Here is a 20,857-nt window from a genome sequence, read left to right as displayed (position 1 = left end):
TCTGCTGTCTTGGAATTTCTCCATACACCAACATTGTAAAAATGGTCTTTGTACAGCAGCCACTGGTAAACAAAAATGGTACTCACTGGTTCAGTGCCTCCAACCATGCAGAGAAAATAGCAGCTCTTAATGTGATATAGTGGAACAATTTGTGATCATATTCCTGTCAGTTTGCTGCTATAGGAGTTGGAAATGTGCCCTGCACTGAGGGGAAGGTTGAGGTAACTTTTGCAGTTGCAAGGCATGCAGTGTAGTTTATGCAGGGAGTGTGGGATTCATAAATATGCAATTTGGATTCAAAGTGCAGTTGCATTATCTCAATCCAGCACTGTACAACTTGGAGCAGCTCCCCAGCTACTTCTAGGAAACACCATGTAATCCAATGTTGATTGACACATTTTATCAGTTTAAGGATGTTCTCCTTATTAGCTAAAAGCCTTAAATGTCTTTTGTTTCATTTCATATGCAACACAGCTGTCATATTTAAAATAAAATAACAGTTTTGTCTTCAAAAATGAATTGCTTTCTTTAATAATTTAGAAAAAAATGTTCTTTTTTTCCCTGCATACAATATAAACCACAGCATTGTAACATTTTTTAAAATTAAACTTAAATTGTGTAGGCATGATTAAAAACCAGTTTGGGTTGCTGATAACTACTTATAACATTTTTTCTTCATTGTTTATTGTACTGTCGACATCATCTTCATTTGTGAATATTATTGTGTAATTTTTAATTAGATTTCCAAAGTTTTCTCCCTTACCACCTTCTTGTGATACTCAAGCTTATCTGTGCCACTTTTAGTAATGGTTTCAATTTTGCGTTACATGCGCAACTGCTGAGTGGACTATGAACAGACAATTTATCTTAGTGCCATCTGCATGCTTTTAAGGTAACACTTACTTTCTCCTCTAATGCGGTCTCACTAATGTCTCTTTGATACCTTTGCTGTTACACCCAACACCCAACCTCCATGGTTCCCTTAATCTAGTTCTAGTTTGGTCATTTTGGGACTTTATTTTTCCAATGTTTTGTGACGTGGCTTGCCTAAGGGGGACCTTCACCACTTCAGCTCTTTTAAACACAGCATTCTGCTTGCTTGCTTGACCGCACTAGTTATGTTAACATTGTGTTCAACATTCACTGTCTTGCTTTCAAGTCACAGTATTGTCTGACTTTGCCTTGACAGTGGCCTTCTGATGTGTGGTCTGAGCATATTCTCTGGAGTTCAGGGACTTTCCTTCATTCTACTGTTGTTGGAAAGGTCACTTATCTTCTCCACACTTGCTGTCAGAAATTCAATGCCACCAAGTACAGTTTTTGTCACTGTGTTGTATTAGTTACCCTGTTATAGGAAGGACATCATTATAGTGGAAAGAGTGCAGCAGATTTATATGGATGTTGTCAGGACTTGAGGGCCTCAATTATAGGGAGATATTGGGCAGGATAGGACAGGAGACTGAGAGATAACCTTACCGTAGTGTGTAAAAATCATGAGAGAGAGATACACTCAGTGGCCACTTTATTAGGTATGGCCCTGCACTGAAGAAAGTGGCCATTGAGTGTCTTTGTGGTCTCCTGCTGCTGTAGCCCATCCACTTTACGGTTTGATGCATTGTGCGTTCTGAGATGCTGTTCTGCATACCACTGTTGTGATGCATGGTTATTTGAGTTGCTGTCACCTTCCTGTCAGCTTGAACCAGTCTGGTCATTCTCCACCCCCCCCCCCCCCCCCGACCTCTGTCATTAACAAGTTGTTTTCGCCCTCAGAATGGCTGCTCACTGGACAATGTTTGTTTTTCGCATCATTCTCTGTAAATTCCAGAGACTGTTGTGCATAAAAATCCCTGGAGATTAGTAGTTTCTGAGATACTCAAACCACCCTGTCTGGCACCAACAATCATTCCATGGTCAAAGTCATGTAGATTACATTTCTTCTCCATTCTGATAATTGGTCTGAACAACAACTGAACCTCTGGATCACGATTGCATGCTTTTACGCATTCAGTTCCTGCCACATAATGGTTATATATTTGCATTAATAAGCAGGTGGACAGATGTACCTAACGAAGTGGCCACTGTGTATAAATACTGTGAACATACATCATTTTCTTCCCAGCATAAGGAAATAAAAACTAGAGATGTACCCTGATGAGTTTTATACAGACTCCCATACAGTGGTAAGGATGTGGCCTACAAATTACAACGGGAAGTAGAAAATGCATGCCAGAAGGGCAGTGTTACAATAGTCATGGAGGACTTCAATATGGAGGTAGATTGGGAAAATCAGGTTGTTGCTAGATTCCAGGAGGGGGTTTTCTAGAGTGCCAGTGAGATGGCTTTTTAGAGCAGCTCGTGGTTGAGCCCACTAGGGTATCAGCTGTCCCGTACTTGGTGTTGTGTAATGAACCAGAATTGATTAGAGAGCTTAAGGTAAAGAACCCTTGGGGATGCGATTATAACATGATCAAATTCACCCTGAAATTTGAGAAGGAGAAGCTAAAGTCACATCTATCAGTGTGACAGTGCAGTAATGGAAATTGGCCAAGTTGATTGGTATAGAATTCCACTAGGGATGATGGCAGAGCATCAATGGCTTTAATTTTTGGAAGCAATTCAAAAGGTGCAGGCTATATACATTCCAAAGAGGAAGAAGTATTGTAAAGGCAAGATTACACACTCTTCAAGAAGGGATAGAGGCAGAAGAAAGGAACATGTTGGCTAGTTAGTTTGCCCTCGGTGGTTTGCCCTTGGATGTTGGAGCTGATTGTTAAGAAAGAGGTCTCAGGGTACTTGGAGGCATAAGATAAAATAAGCCGTAGTCAGCATGGTTTCCTCGAAGGAAAATCTTGCCTTTGAGGAAATAACAAGCAGGACAGACAATTGCAAATTGTTTGATGCTGCCTACTTGGATTTTCAGAAGGCCGTTGTCAAGGTGCCACACATAAAGCTGCTTAACAAGCTATGAGGCCATCGTATTACAGGAAAGACTCTAGAATGTCTAAAGCAGCGCTGATTGGCAGGAGGTAAAGAGTGGGAACAAAGGGAGCTTTTCTGATTCCTGCTGGTGACTAGTGGTGTTCTGCATGGGTCTCCGCTGAGACCGATTCTTCTAAGATTATATGTCAGTGATTTGAATGATGGAATTGATGGCTTTGTTGCAAAGTCTGCAGATAATATGAAGGTAGGTGGAGGGGCAGATAATTTTGAGGAAGTCGAGAGTCTACAGAAGGACAGACAGATTAGGAGAATGGGCAGAAAAAGTGGCAGGGTGGAGATTAGGAGAATGGGCAGAAAAAGTGGCAGGGTGGAGATAAGGAGAATGGGCAGAAAAAGTGGCAGGGTGGAGTATAGTGTTGGGAAGTGTATGGTGAGGCACTTTAGTAGAAGAAATGAAAGGGTTGACTATTTTCTACATGGACAGAAAATACAAAAAAAAAGAGGTGCAAAGAGACTTGGGAGTCCTTGTGCAGGATTCTCTAAAGGTTAATTTACAGGTTGAGTCTGTGGTGAGGAAAGCAAATGTAATGTTAGCATTCATTGCAATAGTACTAGAATACAGAAGCTAGGTTGTATTGTTGAGGCTTTATAAAGCACTGGCGAGATCTCACCCGGAGTATTGCGGGCTATTTTGGGACTCTTATCTTAGAAAGGATGTGCTAAAACCAGAGAGGTTTCAAAGAAGGCTCACAATATTACTCCAGGATTGAATAGCTTGTCATATGAACAACGTTTGATAGCTTTGGGCCTGTATTCACTGGAATTCAGAAGAATGAGGGGTGACCTCAGTCATTGAAACCTATTGAATGGTGAAAGGTTTCAATAGAGTGGATGTGGAGAGGATGCTTCCTATGGTGAGAGAGCCTCAGAATAGAGGGGTGTCCTTTGAGAACAGAGATGAGAAGGATTATCTTTAGCCAGAGTCTGGTGAATCTGTGGATTTTTTTTTTTTTTTGCTATATGCAGCTGTGGAGGTCAAGTCTTTATGTATTTTTAAGGGAGAGGTTGATAGATCATTGATTGGTCAGGTCATGAAGAGATACGGGAAGAAGACAGGAGATTGGCGCTGAGAGTAAAATTGGATCAGCCATGATGAAATGGCAGAGCAGACTCAATGGGCCAAATGGCCTAATTCAGCTTCTATATCTTATGATATTTTGGTCTTCTCACAGAAGGTGGTGCTCATATGGAATGAGCTACCAGAAGAACTGGTTGAGGAAGGTACAATAATAAAATTTGGATAAGTAGGGATATAGACCAAACACCGGCAAATGGGACTAGCTTGGCTGGCCATTATGATCAGCATGGATGATTTGGGCCAAATAGCCTATTTTCATGCTGTAATACTCTACAACCTGATGAGTCATTTTTGTCTGCTCTTTGCATAATAAAAAAATCAAAAGTAACATGGATAAAATAATTCTTCACTTCCTGTGTCTGTGAAAATGAGTTGGCATTGATCAATTATGTCATTTGTATGTCAGTAATCCCTATTTTCATAAGCACAGCTCCCTTTCTCTTTACCACTTACCCAAACACTGTTACTCACCCCAATTACTCTCTCTTTCATCTCAACCTTAACTGAAGGAGCCTTGAGACTATCCATAAGATTTGAAATGACAACTACCTTCCAAACACACTCAAAGCTTTTAATTGTCACAATTGCTGGTTTTAGGTATTGTCACTGCACAGTTTGCTGAATATTAATTACTTAATCATGTTGCATTGCCCTTCTAATTGTTCCTATCAATATTTATTCACTTGTTTAATTCTTCATTGCTTCTAGTGTTATTTGTAGCATCCCTTTAATAGCAAACTCTATGTGCATTAAAAACAATGTTTTGTCCTTACCTCCATCATCCTTCTCACTGATTATCTCACTGATTGAGTGATTATCTTAATCTTGCCTCCTGATTGAGCAACCAATGAAGGTGTTTACTTTGAATTTCATCTGACTCCTTCATAACTAATTTTCTTTCAACTTCTGGAGGGAGGACATCCATTTCCGTCATTTTAATAAATACAACTGTAGCCTAAATGTGAGCCTGATTTCCTGTTTAATATAGGGGACTTAAATCTGGTCACAACAGTCCTTTAACATATACCTCTGTTTAATAATAATAGCATGTACTTTATTGATCCCGAGTGGGTAATCATTTCATTACAGCATCAACATTTAAAAACACACTTAGCAATATTAATAAATAATAATAATAATTTTAATAATAACTAATAAAGTACAGAATAATATACACAATAATTCACCAATGTGCAATGCTGTGCAATAATAATGTATGGAATATAAAACAGAGACTGTTTTACTATGATGTGTGTTCTCCTGTCATACAGTGATGAACTGTTGTATATACTTATTGCATTTGGTAGGAAAGATGTTCTGCAACAATCCTTGTGACAGTGAAGCTGAATGAGCCTATTAGAAAGGGTGTTCTGCTGCCTATTCAGTCAGTCATGGAGAGGATGTGCCTGATTGCACATAATGGATAACAGTTTGTTTAGTGACCTCTCCACTACTAACTCAAAAGAGTCTGGGTTGTAGCCAAGGGCAGATTCAGCCTTTTTGATCAGTTTATTACATTGAAAGTTCAGGAGTGTTTAAAAAAAAAACAAAATCAAAAATGGCAAAGGATTGATTTAAAATGTTGAATGAGAAGCCATCTAAAAAGAACAAAAGAACAAAATAACCAAAATGCTGAATGAGAAGCCATCTAAATGTTGAATGAGAAGCCATCTAAAAAGAACAAAAGAACAAAATAACCAAAATGCTAAAGAGAGCATTAATCTAGATCATGTAAGTCTCTTGGAAAGAGAGGGTAGTGAGTTAATAGTGAGTGATCAGAAATTGTTGAAGTTATATAAATATTTTATGATATTAATGACATTGATTTATTTACTGTGCAAACAAGAATCTGGAAGAACTAGCAGAAGTCTGGGAAAAAGCATCAACTTTTATTGGGAATGGAAATGTGTCCTAGAACCAGGTAGAAGACAACACAATACTCGTTTAAAAATTGCTTTATAGTAATTATGGGCAAATTAACTTAACATCTCTGACAAAGAAAGCTTTAAAGTCTTTAATTAACAAAATTACTTAATGCAAGTGTAAAGGGAGCTGACACAATTCCAAAAGCAATATTCTGCTTAATAAAAACAGATTTCTTTATGACAACAGTAGGCTTGTTTGTTGAAAATGTGCAAATGTTGATATGCATGGATTTTTAACACAATCCTTCCTTAAGAAAATGCATCAATTAAATGTTATAAATAAATCTGTTGGAAAATATGGTGATTATGTATTAGAATCTTAATAAATGAGCATGAAAACAATTTGGAAGAGGAGAAATGTGATGTGAGCTTCGTGTATTGAGAATTTGGAAGTAGATAACTGCATATGAGAGTGTCTGGTCTTGTGTAACTTCTGATTGAGGATTTGGAATTTGGGCCCTATTAGAAAGCTATTTCACTGTATTACATGGAATGTTTTGTGGGCTTAAGAACAGAAACACTATTGGAGAATAAGTTGGTGCTAAAGAAGATTGACATGTGGAAACATGAGTATGGAAAGCATGTAGGACTGGTACTATTGAGTTTGTGGGGAAATAAACCTCAATGTAGACACTGATTTACCTTTAGAAGTTCCTCCATTGGCCTCATTCAAAACTGCTTCAAAACATTCAAAACTGGAGTTGAAACAAGGTATATTTGATCCCAGCTGGTTACTGAAAATGACAAAGGAGAGATTAATTAGGTAACAAGGATTGCTTTTGCCTTACAGTTTCTCTGTTTGTGATTTTATTGTCATCTGGCATTATTCAAAATACTTAGGGCCATTTGTGTAGCAGACACATTTTAGCAATCCATTTCTTCATATGATTTTCTATTGGTAGGTGCTGATTTGTTTTAAATAAATACAAATTCTGTACTAAGTTACTTAGAGTCTTCAGTGGCTGCTGTTACTTGAAGCAAATTGGCTATATCTAGCATTAAAGAAGCATTCTGGTCTATAACTTTGCATTTTATTAGTGTTAATAGAGTAAGATTTATTTGATGAATACAAACTCATTATTTATTTTCAGGGACTGCAGAACTGCAAATTTGAATGTGGACTATATTGAGCAGCCAGTATCACAATCTGACCATAGCACAGTGGAGGAAGAGAGTGAAGCAGAATATTCCACAGTAGATGACAGCATTTGCTATCAGAGGTCATGTGTCCAGGCATTGCCTAAACATTATAGTAGCGCTCAAGCAGCATGCGGTTCCCAGGAGAGTCATTCGCCATCCTCTGGTTGCACAGGAGAATTTTCCTGTGGGGATTTGAATGCAGATGAAGATTCAATATCCCCCTATGCTTGTTTCTATGGTGCAACTAAGAAAACTAAAGAAGGTTGGCTGGATAAACTTTCACCACAAGGGTAAGAACATCATTTTTTTATGCATGCACATTTTGAAGTTTCTTTCTTCTGTTCAGTATTAACAGCAAGCTCCAAGCTTAAAAAGTTGTTACTTGTTTGAAATACTTGTTTTCTTTTCTCTGTCATATGGTACTAAAAATGTATGACAATCTAAAATAATGAGTCATTTGTGTGGTTGACAGATCACAATTATCCATTTGCTTTCTTTGCTTGAAAATACTTCCAATATTTTGCTCAGTAACTGGGGGCTGAGAAACTATCCTGATTAATAGTATGCAACTGCCCGCTATTGAGGGAGAAATGAAATAACGTGCTGTTAGCTGGTGGTGGACTCTGCATTCAGACCAAGTGCAATGGGATAATTTCTGTTCGGTTTCCATGTTTACTCCAGAAGAGAAATACTGCATCGTGTGTCCTCCTGCATTTTCTGTTTTCTCTTGGAATCTTCAATGCTGCCATTTCCTCTCTTGCTGTGGAAAAGGAGACAGCTCTATGAGGAATTGTTGCATGGACAATTAGTTTTTTTATTGAAGAGCAGGCCATGGTCTCTCTTTGGGGGCTTTGCTGTTGGGTGGTGGGCGCTGATGCTTCCTGCTGAAATAAGAAGGGGAGGAGGCAAGTTGATGCTTTGCTGCCGCTTGTGCATGGGGGGGAGGAGAGCAGGCTTTGGGGCTCTGGAGCTTTACTGACATTCATTCTTCAGGGTTCTCCTGTTCTTGTGGATGTCTGCAAAAAGCAAGAATTTCAGGTTGTATCCTGCAAGCATTCCCTGATATTAATTGGAACCATTTCACAACTGCCAGGAATCTGGCATTTTAGCTGTAAAAATGCTTTGGGTTTCAAGGAGTACTCTTCGTGTGCATCTTCTCTATACGCATCATGAATATTGTAATATGAATTATGTTGACCAGATTATTGGGAAATGTGCAAACCATATATGATGTTCTCATCCTCTGGAAATATGCAGAGTAGTCTAGCTGACATTACATTGATGATTCAGACTCAGAATTGTGAAATGGACCGTGATGAGGAAACTAAAGACAAATGCTCAACCCTCATAGTAGATCACACATTTAGATCCCTCTGCCAGGATTATTCAAATCAATTGCATGGGAATTTGTTAGTTTATTTTTCAGTGCGTGGGCTTCTGGAGTGCTTCATGCTTCCAAGCCATTCTAACTGTAAATGAAGTATTGGGAGGTTGAAGTGTTTCTGTTGATTTCAAGCCCTCTGCACTACCCCACTGCTCCAAGATATGCATGTAATTTGGCTGTGGTTCCTGTCACAGTGCAACATGCGGGGAAGAAAGAAGGGTCATCATGCAGAGAAATCTTGTAGTAACAACTTTCATTCATTGAGGATTTAAAGATCAATTCTATTAATACAAACCTCAGTGAAGGTCAATGCATGGACAATTTGTGATTTCATAACAAATATGTCAGAGTGACAGATGTATATGGATTTCTTTGTCAGTGTTCTTTAAGGCAAACAATGCAATAAACGTGTAGGTTTAAAGTTCATTCCAGACTGGAGATGGAAATACTTGTGATGCCCATATTTGCTCTACACTGTTGCATTAGGGAAGCCTCAGATACTGTTGATGCCCAAGAGTGCTGAATGAACCTCATAAAAATCATAGAACAAAACAGCACAGAAACAGGCCCTTTGGCCCATCTAGTTCATGCTGAACCATTAATCTGCTTAGTCCCATTGACCTACGCGTAGATTGTACCCCTCCCATCCATGCACCTATCCAAATGACTCTTAAATGCTGAAATTGAACTGTATCCAGCACTTACGCTGCCAGCTCATTCCACACTCTCACCATACTCTGAGTGAGGAAGTTATCCCTTGTGCTCCCCTTAAACATTTCACCTTTCACTCTTAGTCTCCCGCAGCCTCAGTGGAAAAAAGCCTGCTTGCATTTACCCTATCCATTTTGTATACCTTTATCAATTTTCTCCTCAATCCAGTGAATCAATTCCTAACCCATGCAACTTTTCCAAAAACCCAGCACCATCCTTGTAAATTTTCTCTGTATACTTTCAATCCTATTTACATCTTTCCTGTGGTTAGGCGACCAAAACTGGTTGCAATACTCCAAATTTCGCACACCAATGTATTATAAAATTTCAAAACAACATCCCATCTCCTGTCCTCAGTACATTGATTTATGAAGGCCAATGTGCCAGAAGCTTTCTTTACAACCTGTGATGCCATTTTCAGAGAATTGTAGATCTGTACTCCCAGATCCCTCTTCTTCCATACTCCTCAGTGCTGTACTATTCACAATGTAAGATCTACCCTGGTTGGTCCTCCCAAAATATGACACCTCATACTTGGCTTCATTAAGTTCTATCTGCTATTTTTCAGCAAATTTCATCAGCTGGTTCAGATCCAGTTGCAAACTTTGATAGTCTCTCATTCTGTCCACCGTACCCCCAATCTTGGTGCCATCTGGAAATTTGCTGATTGTTGATGTAGATGACAAACAACAATAGGCCCAGCACCAATCCCTGCGCTGGGACCGATCCACTAATCACAGGCCTCTAGTCAGAGAGACAACCATCTACAACCACTCTTCAGCTTCCTCCTCGAAGGCAATGTCTAATCCAATTCACTATCTGATAGTGAGTGCCAAGCAACTAATCCTTCTAGACTAATCTTCCATGTAGACAGCATTCACTGCCTTACCTTCATTGTCTCTTCTGGTAACTTCCTTGAAAAGCCATAAGATTGATTAGAAACAACCTACTACACACTACACACAAAGCTATGTTGACTATCCCTAATCATACCCAGTCTATCCAAATACTTACATATCCGAACTCTTAGAATACCTTCCAATAACTTTCCCATGTTAGGCTTACTGACCTATAATATCCTGGCCTTTCTTAAACAACAGAACAATATTAACTTTCCTTCAATCCTCCGGCACCTGAACCATGACTAAATATATTTTAAATATCCCTGCTAGGGACCCTGCAATTTCTGCACAAGCCTCCCACAGCGTCCAAGGGAACACATTGTTAGGACCAGGGGATTTATCCACCCTAATTTATCTCAAATCAGCAACCACACCCTCTTCTGTAATCTGTATAGGGTCAATGAACTCATGCTACTTTGTCTCACATATATAGACTCTGTGTCTATCTCCTGAGTAAACATAGATGCAAATAATCTATTTAAGATCTCCCTAATCTCTTTTGGTTCCACACATGGATTACCATTCTGGTCTTCCAGATGACCAATTTTGTTCTTTGGTATTTATTTGTTCTTTATATATCTAGAAACTCTTGGGGTTAACCTTGTCTGCTAGAGCAATCTCATCCTTATGTCTTTTAGCCCTCCTGATTTCTTTCTTAATTTCTTATACTCCTCAAGTGCCTTCATTGTTCCTGCTGGGTATACCTGCTATGCACCTCCTTCTTTTTCTCTCAAAAACAAAGGTTCCCTAAACCTGTTTTCCTTGCCTTTTATTCTAACAGGAACATACAAATTCTACTCTCAAAATGTAATTTTTGAAGATCTCCCACTTACTAATTATACATTTGCCTGAAAACAGTTTGTACCAATTCACACTAGCCAGATCCTTTCATCATCAACATTGGCCTTCCTCCATTTAGGATCAGATGTATCCTTTTCCATAATTACCTTGAAACTAGTGGCCTCGTGTTTGCTAGATCCCAAGTGTTACCCTACACAAACTTCTGTCACCTGCCCTGTCACATTCCCCAATAGGAGATCTAGTATCACACTCTGTCTAGTTGGCATCTCTAAGTACTGATTAAGGAAACTTTCTTGAAAACATTTAACAAACACTTTCCCACCTAGTCCTTGTACAGTATGAGAGACTCAGTCAATATGTGGAAAATTAACATCACCTTCTATCACAATCTTGTGTTTTTTTGCAACAGTCTGTGATCTCTGTCTAAATTTGCTCCTCCGTTGGGTTGTCTATAATATAATCCCATTAATATGTCTTACCTTTCTTATTCCCCAGTTCTTCCCATAAAACCTAACTAAACTAGTTTTCCAGTCTGTCCTGATTAAGTGCTGCCGTGACATTTTGCTGACTAGTAATGCCACCCTTCCCTCTTTAATCTCTCCGGCTCTATCATGTCTAAAACAACAGAACCCTGAAACATTGAGCTACCAATCCTGCCCCTCCTGCAACCAATTGGTTGCAATGTCATAATTCCATGTGCTGATCTGTACCCTAATCTCATCTTTCTTCCCTGAAATACTCCATACATTGAAGTATAAGCAGCTCAGAACATGACGTAACACTAGCAGACTTTCCCCTAGGATACAGTACACGTGCAGTTCAGGTGCAAACCATCCCTTCTGTGCAGCTCCCACCTTCCCTGGAAGAAAGCCCAATGATTCAAACATCTGAAAAATCTCATTCTCCATTATGAAAGAGCAGCAGAGAAATACGTATAAACATGGGGATTATGAAGATTTTAGATTTTTTTCGTGATGCGTGTTATTATTTGCATTAATATTGTCACTATCACTGTGTATATCAACTTGGAAATGTACTACAACAAAGAATTGTTGCACTTATTTGCCTTTTCATATACAGGTTCGTACAGTCTCTACAAATAAGTCAAAATGTTTGATCTCAGAGGGAGACCTATTTATAAATGAGCTGAAAAAACCATGAAATGTGATAACACAAATTATAGTTTTTGAAGCTGACTAGATTGTTCTGGATGAGCACTGCACTAATCACTGCGGTGGGTCTGGAGATTCATTGTGGTTTGCTAATTTCTCGAGATTCATTGTGATTTTCTGATCTGTATCAACCTTTGCTCCTGTGATGGGCCAGACCTTAACCCCAGCTGTATGACACAGATCTGCAGAGGAGGTGTGCATCGTCTAACTGGGCCGATCATGTGCAACAGACCGGCTGAATACCAATGAAGACAAATCCAACTCCCCTTTGCCACAGTGCATTCCTTTTGGCATTGGCCATCACAATGTTCTTCAACTGGCTCAAATGGAAAGTGAAGACACTGTGAAAGTGATGCAAGTTTTTATATCAAACCGCAACAAATAACTTACCAATAGCAAAATAACAGTTTTTATCCACTACATCCGAAATATCCATCCATGAATTTCACTTGGCAGATTGAAATCACAGTTGAAGATCAGCTTTGACTCTGAGTATAACGTCCTAAATTTGAAATGTGTTATCTTGACACTTGGACGTCATTCTTGGGGATAGGAAATGCAGGAGGTTCCTGAGAGTTTGATAGGTTTGGTGCTCCACTGAGTCCTTGTCACTCCTGACTTGGTGCCCAAGCTATACCTTGAGTGCAGTGATATTCAGCAAGTCCTTCCTGAGTGCTCGTGTCCGGATTCATGAGGGCAGTAGTGTGAAGTTGCGCTGTGGTGGCATATTACAATGAGCAAGCTGGAACATTTTCTATCACATGGTTTGTTGCCCAAGACGGTGCATAACTAGTACAAGTTAAAAATTAATAATGAACCTCTTAAACCTTGAATGGTTTCTTCTGCTGTGTTTTTTTTTTAAATCTGAGTCCAGCAAAAACCCTCCTGCCCCTGGATAGTGAATATCCATCTACTATTGAGATAGGATTGACAGGTCATCTGGGTGCCCATCAAATAATGTTGCCACACTTAATTTGGTTGAATGCTAGTCCTCTTTTTATCTTGACTATCCATCAGTAGCTGTGACTTTAAGAGCCATGTGGAAAATGTGTTTCAAATAATGTCGTTCATTCCACTGGCTGGCAATTCAATAATCAGCAATAATGGAGTGTAAAGCAAGCATGGTAGATGATCTCTTTCAGCTACGTTATTATGTGGGGAATGAAACGTGTGGTCATTACTAAACCATAATAGAAATAAAATTAGCACCTCAGCATTGGTACCACGGAGGTGAGTCAGATTCTCAGCCATAGCTATAAGGTCACTGTTCCTCCCAGGGTAGGCTGTGATTGCCAGGTGCTTTGTTCTGATATTCCACATGTGCTTTGTCTTTCTGATACCTTCTGAAAGGAGCCTATCTAATTTGCAGGCAAATGAATCTATGATATCTGCTCAGGGAGCTCATTTTGTAGACTTACCATTAGGTCTCTGGAAATAATGTTGCAGGATGATTAATTTTGAATGTATTTTCTTTCAAGGGCAAGCTGTGTCCTCTTCAATTGTTTTGGACAAGTTGAAACAATTTGTCTTGATCTATATCATCTAATCCATTTAGAATCCGAACCATTGAAACTATCACATCGCAAGCTTTCCAGCAAATACACTGAGTTTGCGTAATCATGCCTCGTAGTTCAGCTTGACAACTACTCTGTGATTTTAGTTGTTCTCTGCACCTGCACCAAAGCTGTACTGTGATGTAACAATGTAAACTATATACAATACATCTTCAATCGTGTTTAAACAATGATTCAAGAGTAAAATTAATTTTCCTAAATATTGATCTTTCAATAAGTTCCTTAAGATTTATTTTACTCAGTGCTAGTGAGCTTTTTGCAGTGGTTTGAATTCTATCTTGACTAGTTCTTTCTGGATTATTTCATTTAACCTGCTGTTTCTTATTTATTTATTTAAGTAATAGGCTTTTCAATCTTCTGTCACTATACAAGCTGCATTAAATTTACTCTATCTAGTGTGTTTAATCTCCCATAAGTTTTTTTTGTAACATTATGGTCTTTCATCTTCATTAGTTCGGTACCAATTACAGATTTCCAGCTTCAGATTTTCCCTGCAGAATTTAACCAAATGACGTCCTAAATTGATCTCACTATAACATCCTCCTAGACTGGAGACAATTGAGCAACAAAGTTAAACATCCATTTATAAAAAAATCTAAAGGTATTGTTTTATTTATAAAATTTTCCACGCAGAACAATATCAAATATATTGTTTTATTTGGCAATACATTTAAAATCATTTTTTTCCTTAGTCAAGCTCTTCTGTTCTTTAATGTAAGCTTCCCTTTCCCTCCCTACATACTCTGAGTAGATTAGTCTGAAAAGACTTCCCCACTAGTTATCCTTACTAGGTATCATCAATTAAAGATACATACTCTCTCCATCCCAAGTGTTGATGGGCAATATTTAATTGTTTGCAAGTAAAATAATATCTGTAGATGGATTTCAACCAGTCCTTGGTAATAATTTAAAAAGGTGTGTTCTATTGTGCCATTGTGTTGAGTTAGCTGATTGTAGCCAGGAAGAGAACATAGACCAGTACAGCACAGTATGGGCCCTTAAATACTTGCTGTTATGCCAACCAATATAAACCTACTCCTCCATTTTTCTTACTTCCATTTGCCTATCTTTAAGTATCCCTATTTTATCATCCATTACCACCAACCATGGCAGTGCATACGAGACACCCACCACATCTCTGACAAAACAAGTTGATTGAGGTGGAATAGTGGATGTAGTGGGAATAGATGTTACTAAGCCATTTGACCAGCTTCCCCATGGTTGGCTCATCCAGGACGATGTAGAATCCATGAAAACCTGGCTCCATGGATTCAGAATTGACGTATGCACACAGGATAGTAGTAGACGGGGAGTATTCAACCTGAGGTTGGTGTTCTGGGACCCCTGACCTTTGTAATTTTTAAAAATGACTTGGATGAGGAAATGGAGGGGTGGATTAGTACCTAGCAGATGACATGAAGAGCGGAGGTGTTGTGGATAGTGTTGAAGGTTGTCATAGGTTTCAGCTGGATATAGACGGGGTACAGAGGTGGGCAGAGGAGTGGCAAATGGAATTCAATCTGGAAAAGTGTGTCATAGTACATTTTGGAAGATCAAAATATAAGGTTAATGATAGATTCTCAGCAGCGTGGGGAGGCAGAGGAGAGTCATGGGTTCCAAGTCCGTGGATCCCTCAAAGTTGCTGCACAAGTTGAAAGAATAGTTAAGAAAATGTACAGTGCCTTCATGAGTCAGGGGATTAAGTTCCAGCACTGTGAGGTAATATTGCATCTCTCTAAAACTCTGGTTCAACCATACTTGGAGTATGTATTCAGTTCTGCTTACAGAATTATAGGAAGGATGTGGAAGCTTTAGAGAGGATGCAGAGGAGATCTACCATGATGCTGCCTGGATAAGAGAACAAGCCTTATGAGGAAAGGAAGAATGACCAAAGGAAGATATGTGGTAGAGGTGTACAAGATCATGAGAAGCATAGATAGACTGCTCCTTTCTCTCAGTGCAACAATGACCAATACCAGAGGGCATCATTTTAAGGTGAGTGGAAGAATGTTACGGGAAATATCTGAGAAGGGAGTCTACTGATGATCTGTAATACAGTTTTGCCTTCTTTTAGTTAATGTCTGGTGATCTCTGTTGGGAGTGTGTATGTGCTAATGTTGGGTGAGGATAGTACTTGATATCCGACTGTACAAATAGACTATCAATACCTGACATTAAAAAGCAATATGACGAGAAGCATTTGGTCTGCACAGCATCTGGGAATGAGGCCGTGGAACAAACTGGTGAAAGAAACACACTGCTTTTGCATACTTTATTGTCATTTGCTTACACAAGGTTACAATCTGTATAATAGCAGATTTGCAAAAGAATACTGATACTTTGAGCAGTATTATGTTCTGGCTGTTGGTGAGATGTTTTATTTGAGCCCATTACATTATGTATGTAATAATTTTGAAATGTAAGTTATAGCTGACAGTTAATACTTTGCAGGGTCAGGTCCACTGAAAGCAGAAACTACCAGATATTTATTGTGTTACCAACATAGTCAACTTGTTTAATTGAGTGAATGGTAGCTCAGAATTGTCAATGCACTGTGTTTGTCATTCTGATACACTGGAACAGAGATTAAGCAGTGTGAAGAAACTGTTATATTTAATTATCAGTAAACACTTAAACAAGTATCAAATGCATCAGTAATCATGCAGACCCAAGTACTGGGTCTGTGTCAGTGTCTCACCAGGATCATGTTACTAACAGCACTTCAGTTTCTTCACATACTACTTCAGGAAGATTAATATATCTGTTACTTCTTACTTAAATCCTGCTCAGAGTACAATAGTACTATGGAATTCTTAACATATTACTTAGTTTTCATTTTTTTTCCAAGTTAGTACTTGATATCTGACTGTACAAGGTGATTTGCTGACAAAATTTGGTAAATATGAGCCATGTATTTTTCTTTCTGTCTTGGATGGCATCCGTTAGTCTCGCAAGACCATGGCTCTACGCCTGGAAAGTCTTGCTTCAGTCTCTCCAGGGCGCAGGCCTGGGCAAGGTTGTATGGGAGACTGGCAGTTGCCCCAGCAGCAAGTCTCCCCTCTCCATGACACCGATGTTGTCCAAGAGAAGGGCAAGGGCTGATACAGGTTGGCACCAGTGACATCGCAGGAGTTGCCAGAACGAGTTTGAAGGCAACGTCGGACAGCCTTAGGGACTCCAGCTCCGGATTTGTCCTCAGGGTTCACTCCCGAAGACTTTCCCGTAAGTGGGTATGGCCGCAAGGCAGCGGAGGTTTGAAATCAGAGTTTTCTCTCTCTCTCTTAGATGGACTGCCTTCCCAGGCTGACAAGCTCCATCTACCCGAAGCACTGGTTTTAAGGCGCCAGGACCCACCTTCGCCTCTTCTTCTGTCAGTAGAAACAGCTCTGCCGGACTTAGAGCCTAAGCCATGTGAGAAGGCCAGGAGTTGGACTTAGTTGTCAAAGGCAATCCGTGACAAAAAGGTGGCTGTTCTGGGAAATGGCAATGTGTCCTGAGGTGTCATTATACTCTTACCCCATTTAACATGGATAAGTGTGCTGTTGTCTACTTTCCAGTTACTCAAGCAGTGCTCTGTGTATCTTTCACCTCAAATATTGTTCATCCCACTGCTTCTGAGTGAATCAAAAGCTAAATGCTGAAAGTGGGACACATATTGTGGATCAGTCCATTAGGAAGATTGTATGAATGTGTTCGGCAAACCCCCAACTTTGAACTAAAAGAGGACTGTCATTTCATGAGAAACCTGTGTTTGAGGTGTTGCACTTTGGGAGGACCAACCAGGGTGGGACTTGCACAGAGAGTGGTCAGATACTCAGGCCTGTGGTAGAACAGACAATCTGGACGTACAGATTCATAATTCTTTGAGAGTCTTGTCACAAGTATGGAGACTGTAAAGAGAGTGTTTGGCACATTGGCCTTCATAAATTTAAGTACTGAGTACTGGAGTTCAGAGGTTATGCTGAAGTTATATAAGAATTGGTGTGGCCTAATTTGGACTATTGTGTTCAGTTATGGTCACCTACCTACAGGAAATATATCAATAAGATTGAAAGTGCCGAAAAAATTTACAAGGATGTTGCCAGGATTTGAGGATCTGAGTTAGAGGGAAAGGTTGAATATGTCAGGACTTTATTCCCCACTAAGTAGGAGAATGAGAGGAGGTTTGATAGAGGTATACAAAATTATGAGGGGTATAGATTGGGTAAACACAAGCAGGCTTTTTCCACTGAGTTTGTGTGAGACTAGAGCTAGAGATTAAGGATGAAAGGTGAACTATTTAAGGGGACCATGAGAGGAAAGTTCTTCACTCAGAGTGTGGTAGAAGTGTGGAACAAGCTGCCATCTAAAGTGATAGATTCAGGTTCAATTTCAACATTTAAGATAAATTTGAATATGGGAGGGTTATGGAGGGCTATATTCTGTGTGCAAGTCGATGGGAGTAGGAAGATTAATAATTCAGCTTGGACTTGATGGTCTGCAGATCCTGCTGTGCTGTAGTATTATATGACTATGTTTCTGGAGGTGCCTTCTCCTTTTGGGAGAGTGACAAAGGTGTGCTCTTTTATTTTGAAGAGTTGTTGTTCAAGTTTTTATTTGCATGTTTTTTTCACCAACTTCCTTAAAGCATCAAATGAAATAAATACTGTAACTGAGGAAAGTTCTACTAGTTTTACGATGAGCACCATCTGTAAATATGGTTTTAAAAAACAATATAAAGCTTCAAAACCTGGGCTTCTGTATCTCCCTTTGCAACCTGATTCTTGACTTCCTCACACAAGCTCACCTCAAGTGTGCTTGCTTAACCTGCTGCTCCACTGTCTCTGCTGTCATGACTGTGTGGGGAAGTAAAACAGCACTTCAAAGTTTGCAGATGACACCACGGCTGATGACCTCTCAGCTGGTGATGAGGAGGTGTATAGGCATGAGATAGTTTGGATGTTGAGTGCTGTCGCAACAACAACCCCACTTACCTGTGGTATCTTTAACTTGATGTGCTTTCTCTGTTAATGCAGTGTTTCTTCTGTCTCCTTGGGTTGGAATGTGGTCTTTTCCAGGCAGAATTTTCTAGGTATTTGGATTTCTGTTCTGCTTGCTCAGATTTAGTCTATTTAGATGCAGCACAACCCAGTGATCAAAATTAGTCTTTCTCTGTCATGTATAATTCTCAGCTCATTAAACACATTTATTTCCATTTATGTATTTCTCCAGTGATTTTATTTTCCTCAACTAAGTCAGTACTGTCATTTCTGGGAGTTGCATGTTCATGTATCCGACTCCTTATCATTGGTGGACATTGCCAAGGCTGTTACACAGTCAGGTCTGCTCTGACCTAATGAAGTATCTCTCAATTTTACATAGGAACCTGTGAAATAGAAGCAGGAGGGGGACACTTGGTGCCTGCTCAGCCATTCAATATGATTATTTTACCAGAATCCAACATTCCTACATTAACTCAAAACTACTTGTTCTCTTTAATCTCCCAAAATCTATCAGTCTCTGTCTTGTTTTTTTTTGTCACAGTATAGCACTGAATGGCCAACTCTACCTTGAAGCTGTAACTTCTGGATTTCATGGCATGGACCTGGTCAACTAGATCTTCTGACTGCGTCCAACCGGTTGGAATTGTTTGTGAGGACAATCATGAGGTGCCTCAGCTAACACAGAATAATTTAACCAATGTAACATCTTTTAACTTCCCAAGTGCATTAGCCAAGCGCAGTTGATCAACAGCCAGGGTGCAGACTGGACTAATGATCTTTTATTTATATAGCACCTGCTTATAGTACAGGAGCAGGGAGGTTCTACAAGGCCTTGGTGAGATCGCACCTAGAATATTGTGTGCAGTTTTGGTCCCCTAATCTGAGGAAAGACATTCTTGCCATAGAGGGAGTACAGAGAAGGTTCACCAGATTGATTCCTGGGATGGCAGGACTTTCATATGAAGAAAGACTGGATCGACTAGGCTTATACTCACTGGAATTTAGAAGATTGAGGGGGGATCTTATTGAAACGTATAAAATTCTAAAGGGATTGGACAGGCTAGATGCAGGAAGATTGTTTCCGATGTTGGGGAAGTCCAGAACAAGGGGTCACAGTTAAAGGATAAAGGGGAAGCCTTTTAGGACCGAGATGAGGAAAAACTTCTTCACACAGAGAGTGGTGCATCTGTGGAATTCTTTGCCACAGGAAACAGTTGAGGCCAGTTCATTGGCTATATTTAAGAGGAAGTTAGATATGGCCCTTGTGGCTAAAGGGATCGGGGGTATGGAGAGAAAGCAGGTACAGGGTTCTGAGTTGGATGATAAGCCATACTGAATGATCATACTCAAAGGGCCAAATGGCCTACTCCTGCACCTATTTTCTATGTTTCTATGTTCCTGTGCTTTTAGTATTTTCTTAAGGTGATTTTCTTTCAATTAATTTACTTTTGAAATGCTGCATTTGTTAGGTAGGGAGGCATGATTGGCACTTTTGCCATTTAAGTATAATGTTTTGTGATTTTCTTCAGTTTAGGCTAGGGGAGAGCTGCCACGTCCTATAATAAAAGCAGTGCAATTACTTGGGCAAAACTCAGTTAATTTGTTGAGAGCACTGATCGAACAGAGTCTCTCTGTTATTTTTTTGTGGACTGCTGATTATATTTTGTGTTCTTGTCATCGTCCTTGACTTTGGAAAATGATAAAATGAGCATTTCAATAGAGCCTGAATTGGACTATTAGCTGGAAAACATTAAACATTAAATAGATAAGTGGGTAGAAGCAATGATGCACTATATTTACAACAGTGATATGATTAACTGTCCAGAAGATGGAAAAAATAATAGTTGTGTTTTCTGTCTTCAGCCTGCTACACCAACTCATCCAGAATATTACTTGTTCCTGAATGTTACTCTCTGTTCTGCTCATTTGCTGTTCAGAGCATCTGCCTCTGGCTTGCCTCCCTTATCCTGACAGGTCCAGACATACAATTTTGTGTGAACATGATGAATTAAATATTTTCTAAAAATAGGATGATTTCTAAACTAAAATTCAAATCTTAAATTTGTTTGAATTTTGTGCCGTGCTCTTTGTCTGGGCATGAGGGTGTGATTTCCTTTGAGGCTTCTCTTGATCTCTGGTTACAATGACAGGTCAGCAAAAGGTGCTATTTGTGCTGTTTTCCTTGTTT

At 39.4% G+C, this 20,857-nt stretch overlaps 1 protein-coding gene across 5 annotated transcripts in view; it reads left to right on the top strand.

Annotated features, from left to right (window-relative positions):
• Positions 1-20,857, top strand: part of arap2 (ArfGAP with RhoGAP domain, ankyrin repeat and PH domain 2) — a 416,402-nt gene that overhangs the window by 149,098 nt on the left and 246,447 nt on the right. For 4 of the 5 annotated variants that reach the window (XM_059989011.1, XM_059989013.1, XM_059989014.1 and 1 more), the window contains one exon: positions 7,095-7,433. The exons of the other annotated variant lie outside the window; for it this stretch is intronic. In XM_059989011.1, the coding sequence (XP_059844994.1) occupies positions 7,095-7,433 (339 nt within the window). The remainder of the gene's footprint in view (positions 1-7,094; positions 7,434-20,857) is intronic. 5 annotated transcript variants of the gene reach the window in all.

This window comes from Hypanus sabinus, chromosome 14, assembly GCF_030144855.1.
Source record: "Hypanus sabinus isolate sHypSab1 chromosome 14, sHypSab1.hap1, whole genome shotgun sequence".
Classification (NCBI taxonomy): Eukaryota; Metazoa; Chordata; class Chondrichthyes; order Myliobatiformes; family Dasyatidae; genus Hypanus; species Hypanus sabinus.
This window is presented reverse-complemented; position numbering and strand designations above follow the sequence as displayed.